The sequence below is a fragment of the Megalops cyprinoides genome, chromosome 2, assembly GCF_013368585.1.
Source record: "Megalops cyprinoides isolate fMegCyp1 chromosome 2, fMegCyp1.pri, whole genome shotgun sequence".
Classification (NCBI taxonomy): Eukaryota; Metazoa; Chordata; class Actinopteri; order Elopiformes; family Megalopidae; genus Megalops; species Megalops cyprinoides.
Genome location: NC_050584.1, coordinates 37861870 through 37887250, shown reverse-complemented (window position 1 = coordinate 37887250; position 25381 = coordinate 37861870). Strand labels below are relative to the sequence as shown.

At 44.7% G+C, this 25381-nt stretch overlaps 1 protein-coding gene across 13 annotated transcripts in view; it reads left to right on the top strand.

The window, feature by feature from the left end:
* The window catches only part of ptprsa (protein tyrosine phosphatase receptor type Sa), a 175994-nt gene that overhangs the window by 93377 nt on the left and 57236 nt on the right, over positions 1 to 25381 (top strand). For 5 of the 13 annotated variants that reach the window (XM_036520647.1, XM_036520640.1, XM_036520639.1 and 2 more), the window contains exons 6-10: positions 8355 to 8543; positions 10823 to 10831; positions 15784 to 15801; positions 22499 to 22609; positions 25278 to 25289. In XM_036520647.1, coding sequence (XP_036376540.1) covers positions 8355 to 8543; positions 10823 to 10831; positions 15784 to 15801; positions 22499 to 22609; positions 25278 to 25289 — 339 coding nt within the window. The remainder of the gene's footprint in view (positions 1 to 8354; positions 8544 to 10822; positions 10832 to 15783; positions 15802 to 22498; positions 22610 to 25277; positions 25290 to 25381) is intronic. The other 8 variants (XM_036520652.1, XM_036520644.1, XM_036520651.1 and 5 more) reach the window with 3 other exon arrangements.

Here is a 25381-nt window from a genome sequence, read left to right as displayed (position 1 = left end):
GGTTAAGAAATGATTTCTGCTGTTTGTTCTCTGAATACCAGCCTTATACAATGATCAGGCTGGGAGATCAGGCCAAGTTGCTCACTCTTGTTCACTCAAAATGTAGCAGTTGTACAGTTGCTGTGAGACAGTAGTTATTGTTGCTCAGCTTTGGCCTTTCCTGTCTCAGGGCTGCAGCGTATTCTCTCATAAATCAGATTGCCGTCATCCCTTCATGGATTATTGACATCCCCTGCATCTTGCCCCTGAAAATCTACACACTTTTATGGTTAATATAATTTATTAATTCATTCTTCTTTTCTGCTCCCCCACAACTTTACTGTTGCATTTAACTGCACACAGCAGTTAGCCAGCTCTTAGTTATTGGTTTTCTTTCCTGTTTCGCATTTACAGTGGAGCATTCCTAATTATAAAGTCAGTAGGTTAATGAATAAGAAATGCACGAAACTAACGACACACTGGACAACAGTATGGTTCCTCCAGTTTGCACCAGCTGCACATTTTATCTAGTTCCTTTGGAGAGGGGGTGTGGAGGAACTCTGTGTTCTAGTCAGGGAAGCTTTGGCTCAAGGGTATTCGCAGTCCTCATTGTAGCAGTTCAGAGGGAAATGTGTTCTTTTGAAATCGGAATTGATAGGTTTTATTCCAGGTGAATTACCCCTCTCCCTTCGCACGCAGCCCCTGTCTTGGTTCCCTTGATCATGCTGAGTAAAGCCAGTGCCTTTCTCTGGCTTTTATGTGCATCTGAAAAAGTGTCAGAGAGAGTAAGAACTAGGAATGTCAAGGGGATTAATTCTCCGGTAGTTCCCTCATTTATTGTGAATTATAAAATTATATAGTGCGGTAAATCATAGCGCTGAGCAGGGAGCGTGTGTAGATTGCGGTAGATGCATATCTATGGATTTGTTTGCGAAATGAAACTGTGGCATGATTATGTTGACACGGAATTTGTAGCAAATGATTGCAGAAAGGCAAATCCGTCCTGTAATGAAATTGGACTGGCGGAGGTTGCGCATCGCCTCAGCGGGGGAAGAAAAGGCTGAGTGCGTAATGGTCTTTCTTCATCTCCTGTCTCTCCCCGTAGTTCGCCCGTCTCCCCCACGGGCCACGCTAGAGCCAGCACACGCGCGCTCAGGAAACTTTAGCAGGAGACATAAATAAATGGATTGAGCTTTCCCTTCCCCCCCCTCCATGCAGGCGGGGGATATGTCTGAGCTGTCTAGGACAATTACTTGACTCCTTTCCATGCTGTGTCTGTGGCAGCAGACTAGCACGGTGTATGTAGGAGTTTTGCTACCCTTTCCGAGAGACTAAGCCTCCCTGCTGGCTTCGCTCAGTGAGACTGCTGAACACACCACGATGCCACCTGCAACACCCATAACTCACCTTGGGCAACAAGCTTTACTGAACACGGCGAAAACAAGAGCTCTGGTGCTGCGCTGACAGAGGGACTTCTGAACCCTCGGTGTCCTCCCCAAGCCGTTTGGTGGCCAGCAGTGAAACACGAGTGGCAGTGACAGAGAGCCCGGAGCAGATCTGTGCGTGGCCTCTCTGTCTGTGTGGGCAGGAGATGGAAGGCCGCGGAGAGCGCTTGTCTGTGGCAGTGCCCCTCTTATCTCGCATCCTGATTACCCCAGTTTGCACGGAGTGTTCCGCCTCCTCTGGTGTCAGTGCGTCTCCGCACTCAGACACGACAAGAGCGCACTGTCAACAGGCGGCCCCCATCAGCGCCCTTGTAAGTGCCTCCCCCGGAGTTTGACGGTGACTGCGGCACGCGTGGCAGGGCCTGCTGGGGGGTGGGAGGCACCCGGTGCAGCTGCGGCATTACCGGAGCCTAATAAGGATGTGTCTGCACGCCCAGGCTGTCAGCGCGTCTGCTCAGCGTCTGCGCTGAACTCCGACTGCCAGGACTCGTGATTGGTATTCCAGAGGTGAGCCGGAGTCAAACTCCAGGATTCAGGAGCTCAGAAACACGTTGTTCATCTTTCATGGGGAGGGAGACAGGATGGGAATTGGTTTAAGTGGACTCTGAGAAATGGAAGGTTCATATGAGTGGTCCTCTGCAGTGCACCCCAGTACTCTATCAGTGATCTAATGAACACACTGTGTCCCAGCATCCAAACACTGAGCCTCTGAGCACACTGCCGCCCAGCTTTCTAATACTAGTCTCCTGAACATATTGAAACCTAGCATTCCATTTTTGAGCCACTGAAAAAAAACCACAGCCTAGGATTCTAGTACCAAGCAACTGAGCACACTGAAACCTAGATATCTAATAGTGAGCTTCTGAGCACACTGCAACCTAGCACTCTAATACCGAACTACTGATCTCATTTTAGTGCTAGTCTACTGAACATACTGCAGGCTAATATTTCAATACTTGTCTACTGAACACACTGCAGTCCACTATTCTAAAATGTCAAGCCACTGAACTCACTGCAGTCACAAATGCTTTACCATTAAATTTTATAATACCATTGTAAATTCAACCTATATTCCCCTGGAAGGAATAAAGAATAGCAATGGGCTGGTGTTGTCTCCCTTATATGAGCTTTCTAAATGCAGACAAGGGTGCACAGTGCATTACGCCCATTATCTGCCTCAAAGCCGACCCAGCGCAGCTTCTCTGTAAATGGAAGGGCCCGCGATGAGTTTTCCAGCACCACCGTTCCGGTCCCCCCCTGCGTGACAGTCCATGCTGACACCGCTGTCCAAGGTGACAGTGCGGCTGACCCAGAGAGGCCCGGCTCCCCACCGTGACCAGCTCCGCTACCTCCTCTCTGCCTGGCCTGTCGATTATGTTAATTGAGCTGCTCCCGGACTGGAAGCAGAGTAAATGAAATTGACCATCTCTAGAGCCCAAACAGCTGGGCCTGCAGATTAGTTAAATATCTATTTCTTTAAAGGCTATGGTAATGCTGAGGGATTTTTTTTTGCTCTGTTTTCCCTCCCTCTGCCTCTCTCTCACTCTCTCCCTATCTCCCCTCCCTTCCCCCCTCCAACCTCCTTCTCTCCCTTTCTGTAGCTGTGCTTCTGCACATGGTCCTAGCCTTCATCCCGCTCTCCCTCACTGCTCTCTGTTATATTAATGTGGAGTATTTTTAATCCCCATCTCTGGCAGTAGCTGGGGGTAATCAGGTTAACTTGATTATGCTGCTGATGAATTAAATCATTTCTCTAAGTGAAAATAATAATAATAATAATAATACGAGTAATATGTGGCAGGGGGTGGAGTGCTGGAAAATGCCACAATCCTAAGGAGTAAAGAAAATGCTAAGCCAAGAAAATGTATTGCTCTTAGAGTCTTTAGACTAGAGCTTCTGAGCCAGGGTGTCAACTGGACAGATATAACTGAACCATAATCCTGGATTTCTTGTAGGCCCTGTTCTCTGGGGATATATCATTTGAGACTATATTTGAATTGAGATTGTGGTGATTTACAGGTCTAGGACCACCCACAGGAGCAAAGTGGCAGAGAGTGAAGGATGGAGGTGCGGGTTTGTGTGTGGAGACAGTGTGCATAGGGCACCTCTCCTAAACTGAGGATTGCTCAGAAACTGAGGGAATATAACAGAGATGCAGAATACATCATATGTTAATCCTGTCCATTTCCCACTGAAGGTGGTCATGTAACAGTAGATTTGGTAGCTCACCGCGCTAAGATAACCGATCAGATTAAAGGCTTTGCACCTGTCGCTTGCATAATGGCATTAAACAGAGAGCCACAATTAAAGACAATTAGGTATAATTAATGTGAGGGTTGTTTCTGCCACTCAGAACAAAGGGGAGGGCAAGTTCTGGCGCTGTCTCTGCTGGACTGGGGTGAGACAGACGTATTGTGGTGCTGCCAGACACCCACTGGGGTGGTCTTCGGTCACAGTCTGCACTGCCTGACAGAAATGCGTCAGCGCAGCTTATCAGCCTCTCAGGATAGGAGAGTCAACTATCAGAGCTACGTGAACACCAAGCTTTTACAGGCGCCAACGAACCGCTGTTATTTGTATTCCGCTGCAGATTTTAACCAATGCCGTGAAATGTGCACAAAAAAAATAGGGGTAAAGAAAGGAAGCCATTATCAAAATGGGGAACACCTGAAACACACTGGGAAGAGGGCACTTTCAGCACAAACACATCGCTAATTTTGCCATGGTGAGGCGCAGATATATTTAGCATAATGGCTGTCCATTATGAGTCCCCCAATCAACGGTGCTGTTAGGATTATCAGCACACCGGCACTGACTGGATGTGCATGCACGTTCACCTTCTTCACAAACAGAGGTGGTGTCGAAGTGGAAAGGTGGCAGGATGGGCGCGGGAAAGGACATAATTAAAATCCACAAAGCGGAAGCGTTCCCCGCTCGATGCCGGTTCACCACACAGAGGCTGCAAGAGTCCTTCTGGCGCATAGAATAATGGTCCTGTGATTGACTGATTGGGTCCGAGTGTTGATTTCATTTGCACCAAAGATTTGTTATCGTCTAGCTCCTGCAAGCGTGAAACGCAAATGCAATGGCAGGCTGTCGGGGGGACAAGCCCCCGGGGCCATGAGGGATGTTTTTGCGACTCTCTCTCTCTTGCGCTGGCTGCTTCACAGTGCAGGGTTTATCGGTGGTGCTGATCAGCTTCAGGAAAGATACCCTTGTGATGTTCATGGGAAAGCGCACAGTTTACACGTCTCATTTATGCGCTGGGAATTTCGGTTCTGTTTTGTGGCGCAGATCAGGGTATCAGCAGTATCATAATTGCTGGGATCCCTCTGCGCACCGCCCTGCTTGTCTGGGACAACTCCAGGCTGTTCCATGTGTCTCAGTTTTATCACATCGCAAGTTTCCTGTAATTAAACTGCAGCCAAATTTCTCATCACACGTTTGCGGTTTTAATTGATGTGGTTGCGAGAGATGTCTGTAGTAAAGGATGCTTTCCCCTTCCCCCCTTCAAAGTCACTAAAGTAATTGCTCGCTTCTCCTGAAACATGGATAGGTGCTCGGTATTGAACGGCTGTAATGTGAGAACAGGAGCAAAAAAAAAAAAACAGTGCCTTGAAAAAAGCCCTTTGTTTTCTGTTTTCACAATTTATTGTCGCTTCCAAATTTAAAATATATTAAGGAGAGATTTTTTTCCAGCTGGTCTACACAGTATTGTACATCATGACAAATCAAAAGGAATGCCCAAAACATCCCAAATTTAGAAAAAACAAATAAAACTAAAACTTTGAGATTTAAAAAGTATTCATACCCTTCATAATGATATGGCTAACCTTGCTCAGGTGCAAGATATTGTCCAATATTGTCTAAACTCATCCAATTTGTTGATGGTCTCCACCTGTGTAGGAAATTAGTAGATCACCTGTTTTGAATTACTTCTTGAGCATAAATACCTTCCCTCTCTATAAGGTCAAAGAGTATGGTTGGATTTTCCATTGAACAAACCAAAATGAAGAGAAAATAGCATTAAAAACAAATAAGGATATAACTGTGGAGACGTACAAATCTGGGGAAGGACACAACTATGTTTCAAAGGCAGTGAACATACCTCAGACCTTAGTGAAGTACATCATACAGAAGTGGAAGAAATATAGAACTATAGCCACACTGCATAGGGCAGATCACCCCCCTAAACTTAGTCACCAAACAAGATGGCACAAAATGGCACTTGTGAAAGAAGCTACTGTGATGCCAACTGTCACTCTAACAAAGCTAAAGAAGTAAGTGGCTGCAGCTGGAAATGATGTCCATGGGTCAACAACCTCCAAGCCATTGCACAAAAAGGGCCTTTATGGAAGAAGCCCTGGAAAAAAAGCACATGCTTGCCCGTAAGGACTTTGCAAAACGTCTCTTGGAAGATACTACAAAAATATGGCAGAAGGTCTTGTGGTCTGATGAGACTAAAGTGGAACTTTTTGGCTCAAACACTAAGTGGTATGTGTGGTGTAATGTTAACACTGCACATCAACCAGGAAACCATCCGCACAGTGAAATATGCTGGTGGTAGCATCATGTTATGGGGGTGCTTTTCAGCAGCAGGTACCGGCAATCTGGTCAAGATTGATGGGAAGATGAATGCTGCACAATATATGGAGATTCCGGGTAAAAGCCTGCTTCTCTCTCCCAGAAAGTGTAAACTAGGGATGAGGTTTGTGTTTCAGCAGGAGCAAATTGGATTGACTTAAAATGAAGAAAATTGACGTCCTTGAGTGGTCCAGTCAGAGTCCTGACGTCATCCCCACGAACATCTGTGGAAAGACCTCAAATTGCTGTCCTCTGCTGCTCCCGAAATAACCTGGTACAGCTTGATAAATTTTGCAAGGAGGAATGGGCTAATATTGCTCCATCACATTGTGAAAATTAATATTAACCCCTTATCCAAAAAGACTGATGGCTGTCATTGCTGTGAAAGGTGGTTCAACCAAGTACTTAAGTAGGGGGATGAGTACTTTTTAATTGATATTTCAGTTCTTGATTTTTTTTTTATTTTATAATGGTTTATTTTATATCTTTTTTGGGGCTGCACTGTGGCAGGGTTGAGTGATTCACAAATAAAAAAAAAAAATCTCAGTGTAATGAGTGAAAATCTCAGGTGGCGGAAATTATTTGTGTGAAAAAAGGGTTGGGGGCTGAATACTTTTTAAGGCACTGTATGTTGGTGTGTGTGTGTGTGTGTCTATGACCATTCAGCAATGGCGGTGGTGGTCAGATGGAAAAGTACGCATTTGCAAATCAAAGGGAGACAGAGGGAGGCAAACTTGAACAAGGATGCACCAAATTAGGGCCTGAGAAACAGGTCTGCCTCTTTTCCCTTCAGAGATCGGTGGTATGAAGAGATTATACTTGAGCGTTCGTTAATAATCTATGGGAGGGATTCAGCATGAGGCCTAAAATGGCAAAAATGACTTGCACATTCTCAGTCTTCCCTGAAATATTTATCAATCTACAGTCGTGTCAGCTTGCATGTGCAGAGGCATCTGCAGGGCCCACATTCTCACCAGGCCTCTTGTTAACCCCTCCTCCTCATAAAGTCCATCTCTAATTACTTTACAGATCTTTACTTCTGTGGAGCTGTTGTCCAGGTCTACAGCAGAATCCACTACCTTATTCTTGACCTTGAGTTACGACCTTGAGACAGCCCCCTTTCTCCCTTGGCCAAATCCTGCTAATTCCCTTGGGATGTTGGGAGGCCTCTGATTCACAGTAACCTGGGTGGGGTCTCCAGGGTGTCATTCCCAAAGGTCACACATCAGGAAGACAAGATGTTATTTATTTCCCTTTAATTTACAGGTAATAAACGGGCAGTGTGAGTGTGCAGCACTGCGGCATCCTGATTTGTCAGATGTGCTTGCATGTACGCTCTTTGTCCCTCCAGATTGGCTGATGAGCCGGTGAAGTACTTCAGGTAGTAATAAGGCTAGAATCATTGGGCAGATGCTGCCAGGATAGCCTGTCATTTGCTGTCAGATTCCCTTGCCTCAGCTCCACTGTCTCAGCCATGCAATGTGAGTGAATGTTGTTGTTTCACAAAGAGAAACTCGGTTTACAGGCTTATCAAGATGATCCTAATGGTATATTGTCTTATCAAGATTATCTGTCTGCTCAGCACACATAATCCTATCTTGAAAGGTATAGCTGGCTAGTGTTGTCACAGCCAAGTACCCAGAGGAGACACTACATACTAGCAGATAGAGAGGGCACTTCTTTGAATCTCATGCTGTATAATCAACATTATTCAAAAAGGCACAGGCTGAGTGGAATTGAGATACTGAGACATTGACAATTTGAAGTGGTGTGTTTCCCATTAAGAGCATCTGCAATATCTTTTTACTCAAGGGTGAGCCACTTTCTGTGTTTAATATCTGTTTGCTGAAGTTTGTAATTCAGAGAATTTCCATGTGTGAAAATAGCTGTCTTAGGAGAGAGCTTTCTTGACCATCAGTGTTAAGTACTTACATGAGTACCTTAAGTACTGTTGAAGACAGGCTTCAAATAGGGGAGGCAGAGAGCAGGTGGTTTCCAGTGAAAAGTCATCCGTTGTCCCTTTGTTATAAACAAAGGTATGTGGTATAATCCAGTCTCTTTGTTGATATTAAAACTTACATGCAGAGTGCACAGAGGTCCTGTTATGCCACAACTTTACCCGCAATTAAGTTTGAAGAAATCTGCCACTCCTCACATGCTTGCAAATAGTGGAAAAGTAGCTAAGAACAGGTTTGACATGATCATCGGTCGAAACTTCCCTGCCTACCCCCCATTACCCCCGATTGAGAAAGATTGTTTCTATGAAAGGCCTTATCAGAAGTGCTTTGGGTGTATAGTGTGTGACTTCTGAGCCCCACACTCACCCTCCTTTCTTCCTGTCCACAGAGGACCTGCTTCCCCCGGGCTTCCCCAACATCGACATGGGCCCCCAACTGAAGGTGGTGGAGCGCACACGCACTGCCACGATGCTCTGCGCTGCCAGTGGCAACCCTGACCCTGAAATCACCTGGTTCAAAGATTTCCTGCCCATTGACCCCAGCGCAAGTAATGGGCGAATCAAACAGCTGAGATCAGGTAAGGGGGCGGGACTTCCTGGCTGCCAGTCTGCACTCCTTTTCATTCTCTTACAGGTCCAGCAGTGCTCCCAGGGGTTGCCTCAATTATAATTGTGGATATTATGTTATGTTGTATATTTTAGGGGGCCCTATCTAACAAGGGTTTATTTTCAGTATGTACACTATCTTTGCAAGTGATCCCAGCTGAAAAAATAGAACTCTGACTGAGGAAAGAGCTTATAGGGAGACAATTTATATGGCAAAATGTACTGGGTGTGGCTTTTACAGTTATTGTACTAACTGTGGTGGTAGTGAAACAGTGAAAAAATAGTGCTCCATTCCAATTGATCTGACAATATTGAAAGGCCTTGTGAAACAAAGTCTAATTATATGTCTAATTAAGTACAGGCCAGGAGGTGCCTGAGGCTCTTAGAGGTTGATATTTTAGGTCGATAATTTGTTACCACTAGAAAAAATCGAATCAATCTTATTTGAGTTAAGGCCATTAATGTAAATCAGGGTGGAGAGTAAATAAGAATGAGTGTGTAATGATGTAGTTATTGTCCCAGATGTGCACAGTTCAGTAACAGCCAGAATCTGGACACTTACTCATTGGTAGACAGAACATGAACAAAGACAGGAAGTGTACCAATGGTCCATTTGGGAATTGAAATAAAGTGGAGCAAAATGCAGACAGAAAATAACATTTCGCCTTTCTCAAAGATTTGCACAGGCCTTCATGGGGAAGCAGTGTTACTTCTGTTTGACTGGATGTTGTGAAACTTGCAGAGTGTCTCTTTTTCAGTGTCAGAGAACAGGGATCTCCCTGGGGAGGTATCTCAAGCTTCGAAGTGCTGTGATAATGTGGAAATGTTTTTGACTTCTTTACGAGGGGACGGCAGGCAACCTTGTGGGGATTTCAGTTTAGCGAGAGCCCAGCATTTCCACTTTCATTAATGTCCGGAGCCTCAACCTCTCCTCTCCCCCATGCCTGGCCCTCAGTGTAGTTGCAGTAATACTCATCAGAGGAGAACCCCCACAGTCCGAATATGGGGGGATGGGGTGGAGCGAAAACGGGATACCAGCCCCACCCTGACCCTCCCTCAGTAGCCGTCAGTACATGGGATTGGAGTTGTTTGTCTCCTCAAGTTCTCCAGTCTTAATCAGGCATTCAGTAAATGAGGAAGATTGCCGGGCTCCAAGGCTAGGAGGTTTACTTGAAAACGTCCACCTTCTTCCAGGGTGTTTGCATCAGCCACTCCTGGTTCTCCTTCACAGTAGATGCAGTATGAAGCAGATGCACAATGTGAAATGCATTGTACCATGGGCAGGGGCAGCTGGTGTCTCAAGGCCTGGGCAGGTTGAGGGACAGGTCCCTGGCCCTTGGTTCAGTGATACAGTCCTCCAGCTGTTGTCCTGTCTCCCCCTTGTCTGTGTGTCGTCTGTCTCAGCATTACAGTGTGTCTTTTGTTTTCATATGCATCAGAGTTTTAGTGTCTGTTTGCGCGTCAGATTTCTGTGTCTGTATTTGTTTTTGTTATATTAAAGCTCTGATGTGTCACAGGGGTTGCACATTGTGTCTTCAACGGTCTTCTGCTATTTCTCCATTGCTCTCATTACTTACCAACAAATGATCCCCACTATCCTAGCACTTTGAACTAAAACGCTTAACTTCTGTCAGACAGCCTTTCACATCCATGGAAATGATGCACATCATATACAGGGTGGTCCCAGTCCATTTCATCAAAAATGTCTGTTTTAACTCAAAAGCATAGCATTCTTTTCACATGTCCAAAAATGAACAACAGACAGATCTCTGCTGTTCTGCTCTGCTGAAACTGAAATAAGTAAAATATTACCATACAGTTATATATAATTTTGAAAGAACTTTTACAAACAAATAGATTGGGAATTTATGACCATCCTATATAATAATGTGTTCGTATACATTACATAACTAAAATTCAGACTGGACCAGACATTATTTTTTGCCTTTCAAAACTCTAACAAATTATTATAAACTGACCACAGTGCAGCTTGTCCCTCTAACAATATATAAACCTTAGAAATATCCCAATAACACTGCATAACTAGTTGTCTGAGTACTAGAGAATATCCTGTATGAATGTAATTGGTGTTTGTGAAAAACGTCAATTGAATGTGCTGCAGTCAAAGTGGGGAAAAAAAAACAAGAGTAAAACCACCAGTGTAACACAAAAGCACACTTGTAACCAGTAAGTGATCCCAACCCTTAATTTATATTGTTTTGTTTCTCCCTTTTTTGCTTTTAATTTCCAGAAACCTTTGGTAAGTGCCTCTTTGAGTCCAAAACTCCCCATTGCCCCTGAAGCAGATGGCATTTTAACCAATTTTAAAATGCATGACCCACCTCCTTTCTATCTGTCTCTCTCTCTTTCTCTCTCCCTTTCTTGATCCTGCCCTTCCTTCCATCTTTTTCTCCTTCCGTCCTGCTAATGTCCAAAAGGAAACTTTACCGCCACTTTACATTTCCCAGAGAACAATGAAACCGCGGGTGAAAACATTGGAGGTGTAATGACTGTCTCCCGTCCGTCACTGCCCTGCAAGGCCTCACACTGCTTTCTCATGCTGTATTTGTCTGAGAGACCTGAGCTCCTCATGGCATTTTTTGTGTGTCATTGAGGGGCACCATATTACTCAAGGATTTGTGAATTGATGTCTTTTACATGTGGTGTCAGGCAGATGAGCAGTTCACAAAGAACCCCCTCAGACAGTGAATGACACCTCTCTGCTGCCCCCTGCCCTCCTCCCCTCCCACGGCCTCTTGCCAGCAAGGTTGCAATTAAACCCAAAGTAACTCGGTGTGCTTTCACAATAACAAGCCCCACATTCCAAAAACAGAAATCATTCAACTCTTGGAACGCAGAGTCAAGGAAAAAAAAAGGAGGAATTGGATATTTTTGAAAGGAGATCCTGGAGCGACTCAGCATCCTGGCCAAGCCGTGAGCAAGCGTGTGCCCAGTGTGTGCGAGCCCTGGAGCCCGGCTCAGCACCCTGCCTCCCAAGCCAAATATTATTCCAGCAAATAGTTTGGCTCCCGGGCTGACGTCCCGCCTTGTACGCTCACTCTCAGGAAAAGGCACCTCCGAAAGCCTTGCCTTCACCTCCAGGCCTATGCCACTAGGGGTTTTTGCGAGCCGGAGCGGGCTACATTCCAGGTTTTACGGCTTCGTTGGGAGGCCCGTTATTTTTCCCTTCCTCTCAGTTTTCTGAGCTGTGAAGGCTAAAAATACCACACACAGTAAATTCATTCACAGCAACCTTGTAACTGGCACTGAAGAGGTTATGTTTCCTGCTAATTTTAATTGCTGGTACAGGAGTGTGGCATTAGGAAGCGGATTGGCTGGCAGTGTGTGTGGTTGACCCCCCGGATTCTGGGGCTGGTGCGGGAGGAGGCATTGAGCCACGGTTGGAGCGATCCGAGAGAGGTCTGTCAGCTGGCGCAATTTATGCTGATGAGAAAAAGGTCTGTGCCATGGAATACTCAGCAGCTATCAATTTAAGCTGCTTGGCCATCGTCTTGAATCTCTATTTCAGACAAAAAAGAGCTCACAGTTCAAGAGCCAGGTACAAAAAAAGGATTAATATTGTTTCTCTTGGGGAGACTGGGCTTTGGATACTTTTCAAGCATACAGCCTTGATGCTTTTGAAAAAAAAAAAATTCTTTTTCTTTTCAGTTTCAAGCAGCAGCACTCAGTGGTTTTCCATCTGAGGAAAGCATATGCCAGTAGATGATATATGAAACGTACCCAGGTAAACGTAGAGTACTCCTAGAGACTTTCCCCAGTGCCCAAGAAGGAGAAAAACAAACAACAAAAGCGGAAAAGTTTCTGCCACAGCAAAAGTTCCCATACGGGTAATGCTGTCCAGCTGGGGTTTTTGGCACGACAGTCCCCTGTCTCGGTGACGGACGTAGCTGGCCCAAGGGGGTGCCGTGATTGACAGTTCCGGTGGCAGGGGCTGAGCGGGTGAGGAGGAGAGCGAGGTTAGAAGTTCACTCCTGCCACACACGTCAGTCACCGGGCAGGGAGCAACCTTTCCTTACACAGCCCAGTGCTGTGTGTGTGTGCACACATGTGCACACTGAGATTTTCACAGGCCTATTAACACACCTCAGTATCTCAGGATAAACCATTTTGAATGTGTGTTTCTCATATGTAGGCACATGTATGAAAGCTCAACATCAGGGATTCATAACTGGAGATCTTTTCCCTTTTTTGTGAAACGTCAGGGCTTCATTGGCGTGACGGGCACGTCTCGCAGAGATGGGAAGTTTGCACTGATACTCCCTGTGGTTGTCTCTCAGTGGGTATGGGGGGAGCTTGACATTTCTCTCCTGTTCCCATGGTTCCAAACCACAGGCTCTCTGATGCCGTCAGCACAGCAGGCAGTCGGCTGTGGGCTGGGGCACTTTTCTAACAGTGCTATGTATCTACTTCAAAAAAATGTAATGAGAATTTGATTAGCAATTTGAAATAATTGATCAAGCACGTAGAGATACAAACAGCACATTGATTCATATAGCTGTTGGAAGAGAGCCAGAAAGACTGATGGACAGACTGGCTGTCAGGTAGTCTGCTGGTGAGAACGCCCTGGGGGAAGGAGTTAGTGGGGTTCTATCATCAAGTCCCCGCTGAGATGTTAAGGTCAGTCTGACCTTGTGGGGGGATGCTGGCACACCATATCCTGGCAACACAGATGGGCGGGGGCTTGGTCCAGGCTCTGTTATCCCTTTACAGAGCTGCCCAGAGGTGTCCTGCACCTGCTCTTTCTCCATGAAGGAGCACTCGGAGGGCAAAACTGCACAGCGTAAAGGAAAACACCCATTTTTTCCTGAAATGCTAGAGGTCGGCCAGGGTGAGCTGGTGTCTTGTTGATCCTGAGCAGATCTGCCAACAGTTCACAGGGACCATGAGTCAGAGCTGCAGACAAGGCATATAAACAATATCCAGATGTCACTGACATGTGGGAATGATCCTTGCATGGTCTACCAGTCAGAGCCAGGATTCTGGCTCTTGGGGTGTGGCTGTTTTACCTCACCACCCTTTCACTCATTTCACCCCAGATGTAGACACATCTGTTACATCAGGTGTGGAGCCTCTTTGAGACCCCCATTATCGATGTCCTTTGTCATATTCTTGACCGTGGGAGCTCTGGCATCAATTGAATATGAAGCATGAGGCAGACAATTTCTCACTCAGTACCTTTTTAAAAAACCCTGTCTATTTCAGGCTCATTTTGCTTTGCCCCATTTTGATTTATTTTTAAAAATTGGATGAATGTGAACCTAATAACAGCTTTCCAACTCTATCATTCTTTAAAGTTTTAGAAAGGTTTTGCAGGAAAAAAATCATTGTGCAGCTACGCTGCTCTCAAATTCTGCAAGATCCCACCCCCCCCCCCCCCCCCTTTTTGCATACTCTTTAACCAGACGTCCCAATCTTTCTCTTTTCCACCGCTGATTCCCGTTGGTGAACTTATGTGACAATCCTCGCTCTACAAACCCGCTTTATTAACCTTTAACCAATACCTAACCTAACCTCACCTAACCTTAACTAGCAACTCCTAACCCTAACTAGACTCCTAACCTTTATTATGACTCCGTCAAAAACAAAATATACTGCTGCCTTAAAATGCTAACCAATTAACAGTCCCATCCCTCTTCCCCTTTTTGTTGTTCGGATTTGAACTTTAAAGAGATGATAAACATTTTTAAATGTTTTGCCCGTTTGTCGGTAACTCTGCAGTGAGACAAAGCTTAGACCCACAGAGGGGATGGTCCATACTGATTTCAACAGTGTGATCAATCACATTTCTCCTCACCAGTAGAGCTCGGAAATTTAATAGAAGTGTCTCCTCCTGGAATAGTGCAACCATAATATATGTGATTGAAGTCAGCCTTTTTGTAATGCTGCATGCTGCCCTCTCCATTTACAAACATTCCAGAGAAGTAGACACTCAGACAGGTAGTTTAGTCATTCTGCTAAAAAAACTCATAACAAAGCATCTTACTGTCCAATGGCGTTCTCATCTTTACAAGTTGAGGCTCAGTACAAAGGCCTGTGGGTAAGTGATACATATCCAGGAGAGACAGGTGTATCACTGTGAAGAATCGAGAATCGGGCAAAACATCCTAAAGCACACCGACTGCCTCCTGATATCTGCTGGACAAAGGAGCCCTCTGTATTCAGAGCAGGAACAGAATACACAAATAGATGAGTTGGAAATGGTTGCAGATGTGTCTTTAATGGTATTTTCTGCAGTGTTGCACTCGTTACAGTGGAGACTTGTAAGTGTTTTTGAATGTAAATGTAAGGCTTTTCTCAAAGAAAAAAAGGCCTCTCTTTTTCCAAGTCATGGTGCTAGGGGTTTTGCTGTATTGTCAGGCTCACATGAGCTTGTCCACATTGACCTCTGGACCAGCGCTCTATGCTTGTGGCCTTCTGCTAACTAGGGCGCGACTCATGCCATATCATTGCCCCGGTGGTATTCCCGGGGGGGCGGCTTGCTCGTGCTTGGGGCCTGATCACTGTCAGTCATCAGGAGTCAAAGGGTTAGAGAGAGGGTGCTGGAGCTGGGGGGGGGATAACGGCCCCCACCACCCAGCTCTTCAAGAAATGACATGAGAGAGCAGCCACGCCATGGGAGGCACAAACAGACTTACGGGAGAAGTCTGGAATATGAACAGTGAGTCTGAGAGTTGCGGCCGCAACACTGCGCGCCAGTCATTGTTCTGCCCCAGTCTCACCAGAGAAGCGGTTCTGGTTACAGCACTGTCATATGCTTAGCTGTTCATTGAAATACAGTTGGCCAGGGAACCCTTATGTGATTTCATCGGTCACATTGACTTCAAGAAAATACTTATTGGAAGTGCTTATCAGCATGAATAGCAATGGCAATGATGAAACAGAATAGCAGGAGCCCAAGCTGTCTTGTTCAGGCGTTGGTTTGTGTTCCCTAATATTTCTAAATAGTGGGAGGAATAGATAAGAGACAAGAAACTGGCAAAGTTCCTGTTCCTTTGAGAAACCAGCAGCATGAGGTTTTTAAACTCTCAATTAACTTGTCTTATAATAACATAACCCTAATACTGAACAATAATAGAGAAAATGGTCCATCCATAAACAAATAACTCAACATATTAACATAATATTAACATAATATTTTATTAACATAAATATTTAACTAAACTGTTGTTTTCATTTCCTTGTCTCCTACAGAGGGTACCCCTATACGAGGTAAGACAAAAAACAGACAACGTATCAGTAACAGACCTAAACAACTAATGGCTAACCACTGATTGCAGGGGAGAAACTCTAAGATCTTTTTTCCAAAAAAAATCAGCCTTTCCATGTTTGTTGTTCTGTTTCCAAGGTGTTTGTCCTTTGTATTCTGTTTGTGTCTTTTGTGTTAAGTTAATTATTTCCCCACTTGTCTCAATCTGTCCTCTGTGTTTTGTTGTTTGATGTGTGTTGAGTTTTGTATTTGTTTACCCGTTAACATGTGAGTTACCAATCGCAGCTCAGTCTAGTGGGAGGAGAGGTGGGGTGGGGTGGGGAGCTGTTGTTTGGTTCTGTTCATGACATGTAAAGTCTTCTGAGATGGGGATCTTGGAGGATGAGATTTCCTGGTTAATGAATTGTTGGGTAAACCATTGAGCTGTCCCCTTGTCAGCCCTGATATGCTCTCTTATGTGATGCCGGGCAGAGCTGGGAGCTCATTGGCCACATTATGTATGTTAATGCAGCGCTGTGGCATTTCGGATCCTGGCAGGAGACTCTGAGAATGTCAGAGAACCCTGTATAAATTCCATTCAGTTTCAGCTCGGCTGTACTTCAGTTCTGCTTTGGTGGCACTCCGCAGTCTGCTTACCGCTGTTATCCACAGGAGTTCTCCCAGCAGCCCTAAAACGTAATAGAAAAAATAGTTTTCCTATAGGCCATCATTTAGGCAAATTTTACCCAAGTGTCACCCAAGTCTGTCAATATTATTGGGTCAATATTATTGGGGTAATATTGGGTGCTCCATTCACAGACAGACACATGGATGTACAAACACACAGGGCAGATGGCCTAACCTGGACTCCACCTAATGGTTGAGGAATTAAAAAATGCAGAAGGGTGCTCCATGATGTCCAGTGGTGACTGACAGAAATGGATCCCTGCTGGTGCTCCAAGCAAGGTGAAAGGAGAGGATATCAGGGCTGGTTATGATCTTATGAGCAGGCTGTGAAGAACCATCTTTGCTGTGGCTGATGGAGGTGGCAGATTAAAGGTCACACTCCATGATTTCCCTACCCCTGTACTTTGTGCAAAACAGAAATACACCCAGCCCCCCACTGCCACATTCTTTATTATAGTTATGTACATGCTCACCAGGCTGGACTGGTCACTCTGAGGTAAACCAAACGTCTTCTGTGTTGTCCTTTGTTTTAAAATGTTTTCTTTTACAGGAAAGGAAAGTAGGTAGGTATGCCTCCTATGGCCTCTTGTCAGTACTGTGTTTATCGGGTAAAGGGGAGAGGCAGGTTCACGAGTTTTCTTTTTCATTTGTTTTCATTCAGCACCATGTAAAGTATTGGTATCCACCATGCAAAGGACTCAAAATTTCAGTCGTTCATTTTTGAGTCGTTTTTTGTTTTCCATACCCAAACAGCCCTGAGTGAAAATGGCGTCAACCATGGCAGCTAGTGATATCTGCAAAGTGCAAAGTGATAGGCAAGCCCAGGCTGCCTGCAACACCCAGTGACAATAACACCAATGCCAAGCGATATGAAGCATGCATATTGCGTTGTGCTGCAAAAAAACTGAGAGTGACTCCTGAACCCCTCATTTGCATAATTGGATCAGTGATCCACAAAAGGACTTTTCCCCTTGGCTCTGTCATGGAGCTGAACACAGAGTCTCAGGGGCACAGAGCAGGGTCATGAGGACACGGGTGATGTACAGGGGAAAGGGGGCAGTGTGATGAGGGCATGGGTAACAGCTGGCCCAGCTCACACCTGTTTCCCACCCAAATACTGAGACATTGGTTCAGGGGGCAGTAGGATGAGGAGATCAGAACAGACGCTGGCACACTAGCATATGCAGAACTTTGTATGAGAATGCAGCTGTGAGGTACTGTACCTCCCCACGCAGTAAGCAGTGTGAGAGGACCAGTGAACGCACTGATGGCACAGAGCATTGTGGGTTTTTTTGTTTGTTTTTTTTTTTTTTTTACGAGAGCATTACAAACCAGCAGATGGAAGTTGACATCAGTTGCATTATGCCAGGCCCCATGCTGGCACTCTCACATTTAATGACCTTGGTAGTGTGTCTGAGCTGGCTTGTCTGACAGCAGAGAGGAGGCACCAGATTCGCGTATTCCTGTCTCCATCTTTCCAAGGTCTTTGTCCTCAGGGCTTGTTTAAAAAGGCTCGCTCCTTATTATTATTTTTTTTTTCCTTTTTTTCAAAAGTTTTTGAAGTGCTGGAGCTAGTCAAGTGTCTTAGTTGTTCATTCATATTGGAAGTTCAGTTTAATCCTTTTCCTGGGGTGGGTTCATTGCTGAACAGGCGTAAAAGTGTGGCCATATACATCAGAAGACAGAACCAGTGTCTGCCACAGGCACCACAGCTAAAGAAGGAACGGCGCCCTGTAACGAGACATGCACCCCTCCCCCAACACACACACACACACACAGACGCCAACAGGGCCGGCAAGCCATGTTGCTGATCCCATATACAAATCAATCAGCCCCTGCCAGCATGTTAATTAAATTACACAGTGGCACTAGATGAGCAGGGCTGTGTGTGTGCGTGTTGGGGAGTGAGCGAGTTGGTTGTGGCTGCAGGCTGTTGTTGGGATTAATCATCCATGCCCTCCACCCCCTTCCTCCCATCCCCTTCCACCCCCTGGTGGTGAACAGCACTTAACAGACAGCCGCATGTGTGTACGGTGCACGCCTGGGCAGTCCTCTCATTATCGGGCTAGGCTTTGTGCTCAATCAAAGTTACTTTCCCTTTAACCATGGAGCAGATCCTAAAGCGTACCGCTGCGCCAGAAACAGATTAAGATCAAGATGCAGTGAAGTTTGTGTGCCCCCTATTGATAAGGCCAGTTTGTGAGCTTGAGTGGCATAGTTGTTAGAGAAGAAGGCTTTTAACCAGGAGATCTTAGGTTCATGTCCCAGTCATGTCATTGCTGTTGTACCATTAAGAAAGGTATCTATATACGTCTATATACAATGTGTCATATGTAAAGTATGACTCATATAAGTCACCGTGGTCAGATACATATTGTAAGGAATGGGTGAATGAAGATGAGATGAGGAGAAGTACTGTGCCCATGCCCAGTGACATTGTTGCTGCGACCTCTTCACCCCCCCTACTGGTGCACTGTTACCTGGAAAGTGGTTTGGACCTGTCACTTGCACCAGCAGGATGTGCGTTACCTGTTGCTTTGTTTTGAGTGAGAGCTTCCTCTTTGCTACACACACCCTTGGTGACTAGGCCAAATTCTGCAGGTCCCTGCATCTCTTCTCTCAGACCTCTCCCCACCTCAGTTATCAGATACGTGTACAGCCTCTTCAGGAGTGAAGGCCTCAGTTCTTAGTATTCTTCTTTCCATTTTGTCCAACGTGATGTTGACACCCTGCTTGCATGCGCGGGGAGTCGGAAGTCAGTCTGGTTCAATCAGAACGGGAGGTTTCAGCCTCTTTGCGCCGTCCTCATTATCGCTCCGCTTGTGATTAAAATTCATGGCTCCGGGGTTGCCGCAGCAAACCCCGTTATGGATGCTCTCTCTCTTTTGTTCGCATTGTGCCGTGATGTAATGTTTATCTTAAAAGAAAAGCCATGCGTGATTTATCTTGCCGCCCGCTGCGCGGCCGCGGCGAGCTCCGTGCACGCTGCTTTATGCTGGAGCCAGATAATTCCCGGCTTTTGTTATGTTCCTCTCGCTCTGTCGAAGGCAGCCTGTGATGCCGGTGGCCATGTGGAGTCTGTGCAAAGCCACAGGCTTCTTGGATAGTTTTTTTTGAAAATGCAATTACTTACAATACGCAGCAAATAATAATTTAAAAAAAGAGTAGTCGGGAGGGAGGCAAGAGCGAAGACATCAAAGGCATTCATTTTGTTTGGATTCCAGCGTATTAGAAGTGCTTGGGGGTGCTTTTTATCATTAAACATGCTGCTTTCAGATGGTCGGGAAATGCATGGTTGAGCAATGAAAAGACAGAATTAGATTTCTCTTCGGTGTGGCAACTGTTGAGTGTGTGGAAAAAGAGAGAAGAAAATTATAGATTTACCGCAAGATGCTTTAATGGAAATAATACAAAGGAAAAATAACAAATCATGCCCATTCATAAGAATGAAAGAGCATTAATTAGGACAGATTAATTAAGAAAGCGTGATGCTCCTAGCAAAATTGAACAAAGGAGTAAGGGGAGGGGGCGAAGTGTAACACAGGAAGATTTGAAACAGGGGGAAAAGGAAAAGAAAACCATTAATTGGGTGGCAGATTTTTCCACCTCACACTGAAGATACAACAACTGTGGGAAATGGGGAAATTCAACTTGAAATAGAATAAAGTAGCAATATCATCCTCCCAACTCAGGCATTCTCTGTGTACTTCTCAGCTCCACTTTGAAATAATGGTTGCAAATGTGTAATGAAGTCAGCAGGGACTCCAGAATCAGCTGATTCTGACTAGTAAGGAGTTCAGCCCAAAATAGAGGAGTGTAGAAAAACCACCCTCAGAGTCTCTCAGTGTCGCTGCCAGTGGGATCTAATTGGCATGTAATTAATTCATTCTTCTGTATGAGTATGTTCTTGAGGACGTCTCTCAAAGTGTCTGCATGGTTTCACTGACAATGTCAATGATTGATTGTGAGAGCTAGTAGAGATAGTTGAAATCCATCACAGCCATTCACCAAAAGGGCAGCAGATGACTCATTTCTACTGCAAAGCAATCATTTGCGGTCTTGTAAAATCTGTGGCATTAAGATATCCTTATTTCCTACGGAATTACACAAAATTTCAGCCCTGTACTTCCACATCAGAAAAAGAATTCATCCCCGGAACAGAAAGAGCAGGGTTCCTTACAGTGTGCTGGAATCGTTGGCCAGGGGTTGCAACAACATCACAGGGTCTCAAACACCGGCCTCTGCGGGACACATAAGTAGGCTTGTGAGCGTGCTTCAAGCCCGCCTGCTGCAGGGTGGGAACATGCTGTGCCAACTGCACTTCAACAGATTCAAACCAGCCTTCCTGCGCACTGTAAGCTGCCCACCTGTTCTCTGTTAATGGTTCTCTTTTTTCCTTATGCTTACGTGCATTGCAGGCTTTGACTCAAATCAGGAGCTGGATAATTTGAGAATTTGGTTAATTACTGTAATTGCTTGGAATATCTAACCACAAGTCTTAAAAAGTACTCAGAATCAGCCCCAGAATCCCCCCATTAAGACAGGGAACAGGGTCTAAAATAAGGAGTATATTTGATGTTGCGTATATTTGATGATTGTGAGGACTTAGACTGTTGGGTAGCCAACGATTTCATCTTGATTACAGGATGTAATAAAAGTTTGATTAGGCCTTCATTTCAGACACTTATTATAGGTTGAAGTAAGTGTTAGAGAGAAATGGAGGGAGTGTGATTGTACAGGAGCAATTGTCATTATGTGAACCAGTGCATCGATCCAGATTCCTGCTATAGCTCAGTTCTTTCAATTGATCCTTGTACGAAGATGACCGAACGTCCACCACTGGGACAGTTAACAGAAGCTAGTCACTGACTGAACCCTGACAAGATATCAGGGTGTGGTGGTATAGACCCCTACCCCCCACGTGTGTGTGCCTGCGTCAGCCCAGGCGGAGGGACTGCAGATCGATTCGGACGGGGTGTGTGAGCAGGACGCGTTTGACAGGACACGAGAGGAGCAGAAAAGGCAGCAGAGTTGACAGCCGATGGTGTATTGATGCACCCTGGCTGAACAGTAATGAGGGCCGGCAGTCTGTTTGTCAGAAAGGGAAAGGCAGCAATCTGTCAGCTGCCCAAGCGAGGCGGAAACCCTAATTATATTATCATGGACTCTGGCCGCGGCTCAGTAACGAGGAATTATCTGAAGGGGATTGTAATTTTTTGTGTGCAGTTGAGCGCCGCTTATCCTTGTCTGTCCCCATCCCGTGAGCCGTTCTCACTGAGAGCAAGTCTGTCAAGATGTGGTGGGAGGGAGTGTTGGGTGGGGGGCTTGGGGGACACGTCCCTGTCAGTTAAGATGCATGTGCTTGTGGTTTAGGCATACATGTCAACACAGACTGCGATTATTTATAACACCAGCCTGCAGTTATTTTTGCTATAGTGTTATGAACACGCTATCACAGGAGAGCATGCTGTGTAATGGCTCCACATAGGAACTCATCACCACATGTTTCAAAGCCCAGCCCTGACTGCCACTTCTTCTGTGATTATTTGAGGGGCGATCTGTAAATCCCCATCATAATCTCACATGCCCTTCATACATCTCTCTTATGTCTGGCAAGGGACCTCCACCTATAACGTGCCATACATCTTCAAAACTACACCCACACCAAAGACTGGGGTAAACTAATGGCCATTTCTGTGTCGGCAAGTTTTTATTTTCCCTCCCCATTTGTCACCAGAAATGTAGACGTATTTTGCACAGGTATTTTATTTAAATACTGACTGGTTTTCTCTGTTAGTGGGTGGGGGAGGGGGTAGGCAGTAACTCACTGCACACTTTGACAGTGTTCAGAGCAGGGTACCCAAGGTGTAGGGGGGGAACTATACAAAAATGTGACACAATAATGAGGATCCCTTTCTTTAAACAGGAGTGTCTCATCATTGCCAAATTTCTAATGTTTTTTTTCTCCTTTTGTGCTTCTTTCTCTCTTTTTTTTTCTCTTTCTCTGTGGTCCTGCGTTGTTCTCTTTTGCAGGTGCCCTACAAATAGAGAACAGTGAGGAGACAGACCAGGGGAAGTACGAGTGTGTGGCGTCTAATGTGGAGGGCGTCCGCTACTCTTCCCCTGCTAACCTGTATGTGCGAGGTAGGGACCAACACAGTCTCGGAGCCAAGGAATCCAATCAGTCTCAAGGCAAAATTCTGCTGGCAAGCAGCTCAGCTCCTTAGCATAGGTAGTGTTACACCAGCAAACCACCTTTGCTGCGGTCCTTAACGGATTTTCCCAATGACCACCAAGAAAACGGCACCCAGTTCACCTTGAGTACTCAGCGTATAATGCACCAGAGGGCAAAACTTACTCAGTTTATGTGACATGCAATGGCCTTGTTATGGTTTTATATGCAAACTGTTTCAAATCAGTGAGTCATCAGTGGAAATGCAGAAGGTGGTGCCTAAAATGTGTAGGATGTGTACATATGTGTCTGAAACTTGGTGTTCTTCCAACTAACATTCCACTCTGATATGGCGTTGCAAAGTTGACTTTGGAATCCGTCATATTCATTATTTATTTGGGTCTTACTCTAAGCAGATCCATATCTTGAGCACCACAACAGTCCACTCTAAAAATACATATGAACACATGAATTGTTTCTTGTGGAACAGATGTTAATAGTAATTTTGTATTTTAAGAAGCGTACCATTGGTTATTGAAATATTATTGGAGTAATAAAATGTAAATAAAATGCCTATGTCAGGATAATGAGAGTCGTGCTCTTAAATTGATTGTACATCCATGGGTACAAAGTGCCTTTTACCTACAATAAACTGGGTATCCCACTTTACTTCCATCTGTCTTCTGAGGCAGGTAATAGGTCAGATTAAACTGTTAGTCCCAGGAAGGTGACGGTAAGTCAAATTTTGATTGGGTGGCTAAATGTAATGCAAACCAATCAAAATTCCCAACCCCCCTCCAAAGGAATGAAAAAGGTGTTAAAATCAACAAACCATGTCAAGTATGTGCTAGTAAATCTTATAGAAATGATATACCCCTCTCTGCATTATAACATCTTGTATATATTTATGACTGTTGTAAGAGTTGTGAACTTTTGGAAAGTCCTCCAAATAAGTGTACTCATGTGGCAAATATAGCTTTGTCAATAGGGGAGCTAGAATGTTTTTTATATGGGCAATAATTGGAAAATCAAAATCAAACACGCTAACAGAACATTATTCTCTGACAGAAGACAGTCTGAAGGCAAAGTTATTCTCTGCAACTAATGCTAGAAGACAATGAATCCCTTGTGTAGCTGCTTTAATAAATTGACACAGATGCATTTTAGACGTGTATTATTTATTTTCTGAATATTAAATAAGTCTGCTGAGTATGTACCAGCAGAGCACCAAATTACGTTGTTTCCCATGAATTAATAACAGGCCTTACATTTTGAAATGGGTCACAGATCTTTCCTTTCATCATTAATGTTATTATTATGCTTTTGAATGAAAAAGATGCCAGGGAATATGAACAAACCTAATACCAGTATGTAAATTAGGTCCAGACCCAACTAACTGGCTACGCTATATAAACCTCTCTTAAACTGCAAAGAAGCTAAGTAACGTCCAAGATCAGCCTCATGATGTCCCTATTACTTGGCAGCTGAAACACACCAGCAACAGCGTGGAAATGTTTACTTAATAGATCCGTTGTTGCGATCTTTTTTTCCCTATGATCTGAGGGTAGGTATTCGGTCCACAAAATGTTAACGTAAGGTTTTTGGTGGTACACACACAATGAGTGGACCATACTGCTGGGGGATTCCTGTGATCAGCCAGCACTGTGTCCTTTATTTGACTTGTCTTCACTACTGTGTGCAGGAGCATACGCAGTTAAGACTCAGCTGACCACCTCCCAATAGCTGTTAGCTGCAGTGCTGTGTGTTGAACTCTGTGGTACATTAGCAGACCGGCACAGTCATTCAGCAAGGCCACTTAGTCCAAACAATTGCACTGCATAATCATCAGTGTTAAACACTATGACAGATTATTCCAAGGGCATCTTACAAGGGTTCTGTGTTCTTTTTTTTCAGTTTCTGTTTTATGTCAATTTTAAAATGCAATGTACACAGATGTGTTTTAGTTTTAAGAATAAGTTGCACTTGAAATTAGCAGCTACAGTAGGGCCCTAACATCCTGAGAGTATATTTAAGTTTTCTTTGTGATTCCTCAATCAAGAGTGAGGTAGAAATGGGGCTTCAAATCAAGGCCAGACGCAGAGGGTACACCCGGTATTTAAAAAATACCCAGGATTGACGAAGACAAGCCATTTTGGCATGTTTAATTGTAGCTGCTAATTTGAACCCAAACTGTGCCGTTCTACCAGTTGGTTGTTTTTTGATTCATTTCTTTTTTGGGTTGTTTGATTTGTTTAGTTTGGTTCTTTTCCTTGGTTTATTTCCTTCTCTTATTAAAGCAAATCGGCCACCATGGGAGCTATTTAGGTGGCAGAAACCTGATTACTCTTCATTTTGATCATGAACTTGAATTTACTGTAGTGGCCGCTAACTCCTAGCAGGCAACAGTGCGGCCACTGGGGTGAATCTGATTGTCTTGGGTCAAAGCAGATTTAGAGGGCAAGTTTCTTAAACACAGATGTCATTTATATCAAAGACAGAAAGAGAGCAGAGGAAAAAAACGAAAAGAAATGTAGCAGCTAAAAGCCTTGAGGTGGCCTTTTTTACTCTCTCTGTGTTTCCCCTATTTTTCTCTTCTCCTCATGTCATTGTGTTCTGCATCAACCCCTTTACATCCCTCAGAGCTTCGAGAAGGTTGGTGTGTTTTTTCTTTTTTACTTTTTTTACCCACATTTAAAGAAACATGTTAAACTGAAATATATTTATCTATAAGAAAGGTAAATTTA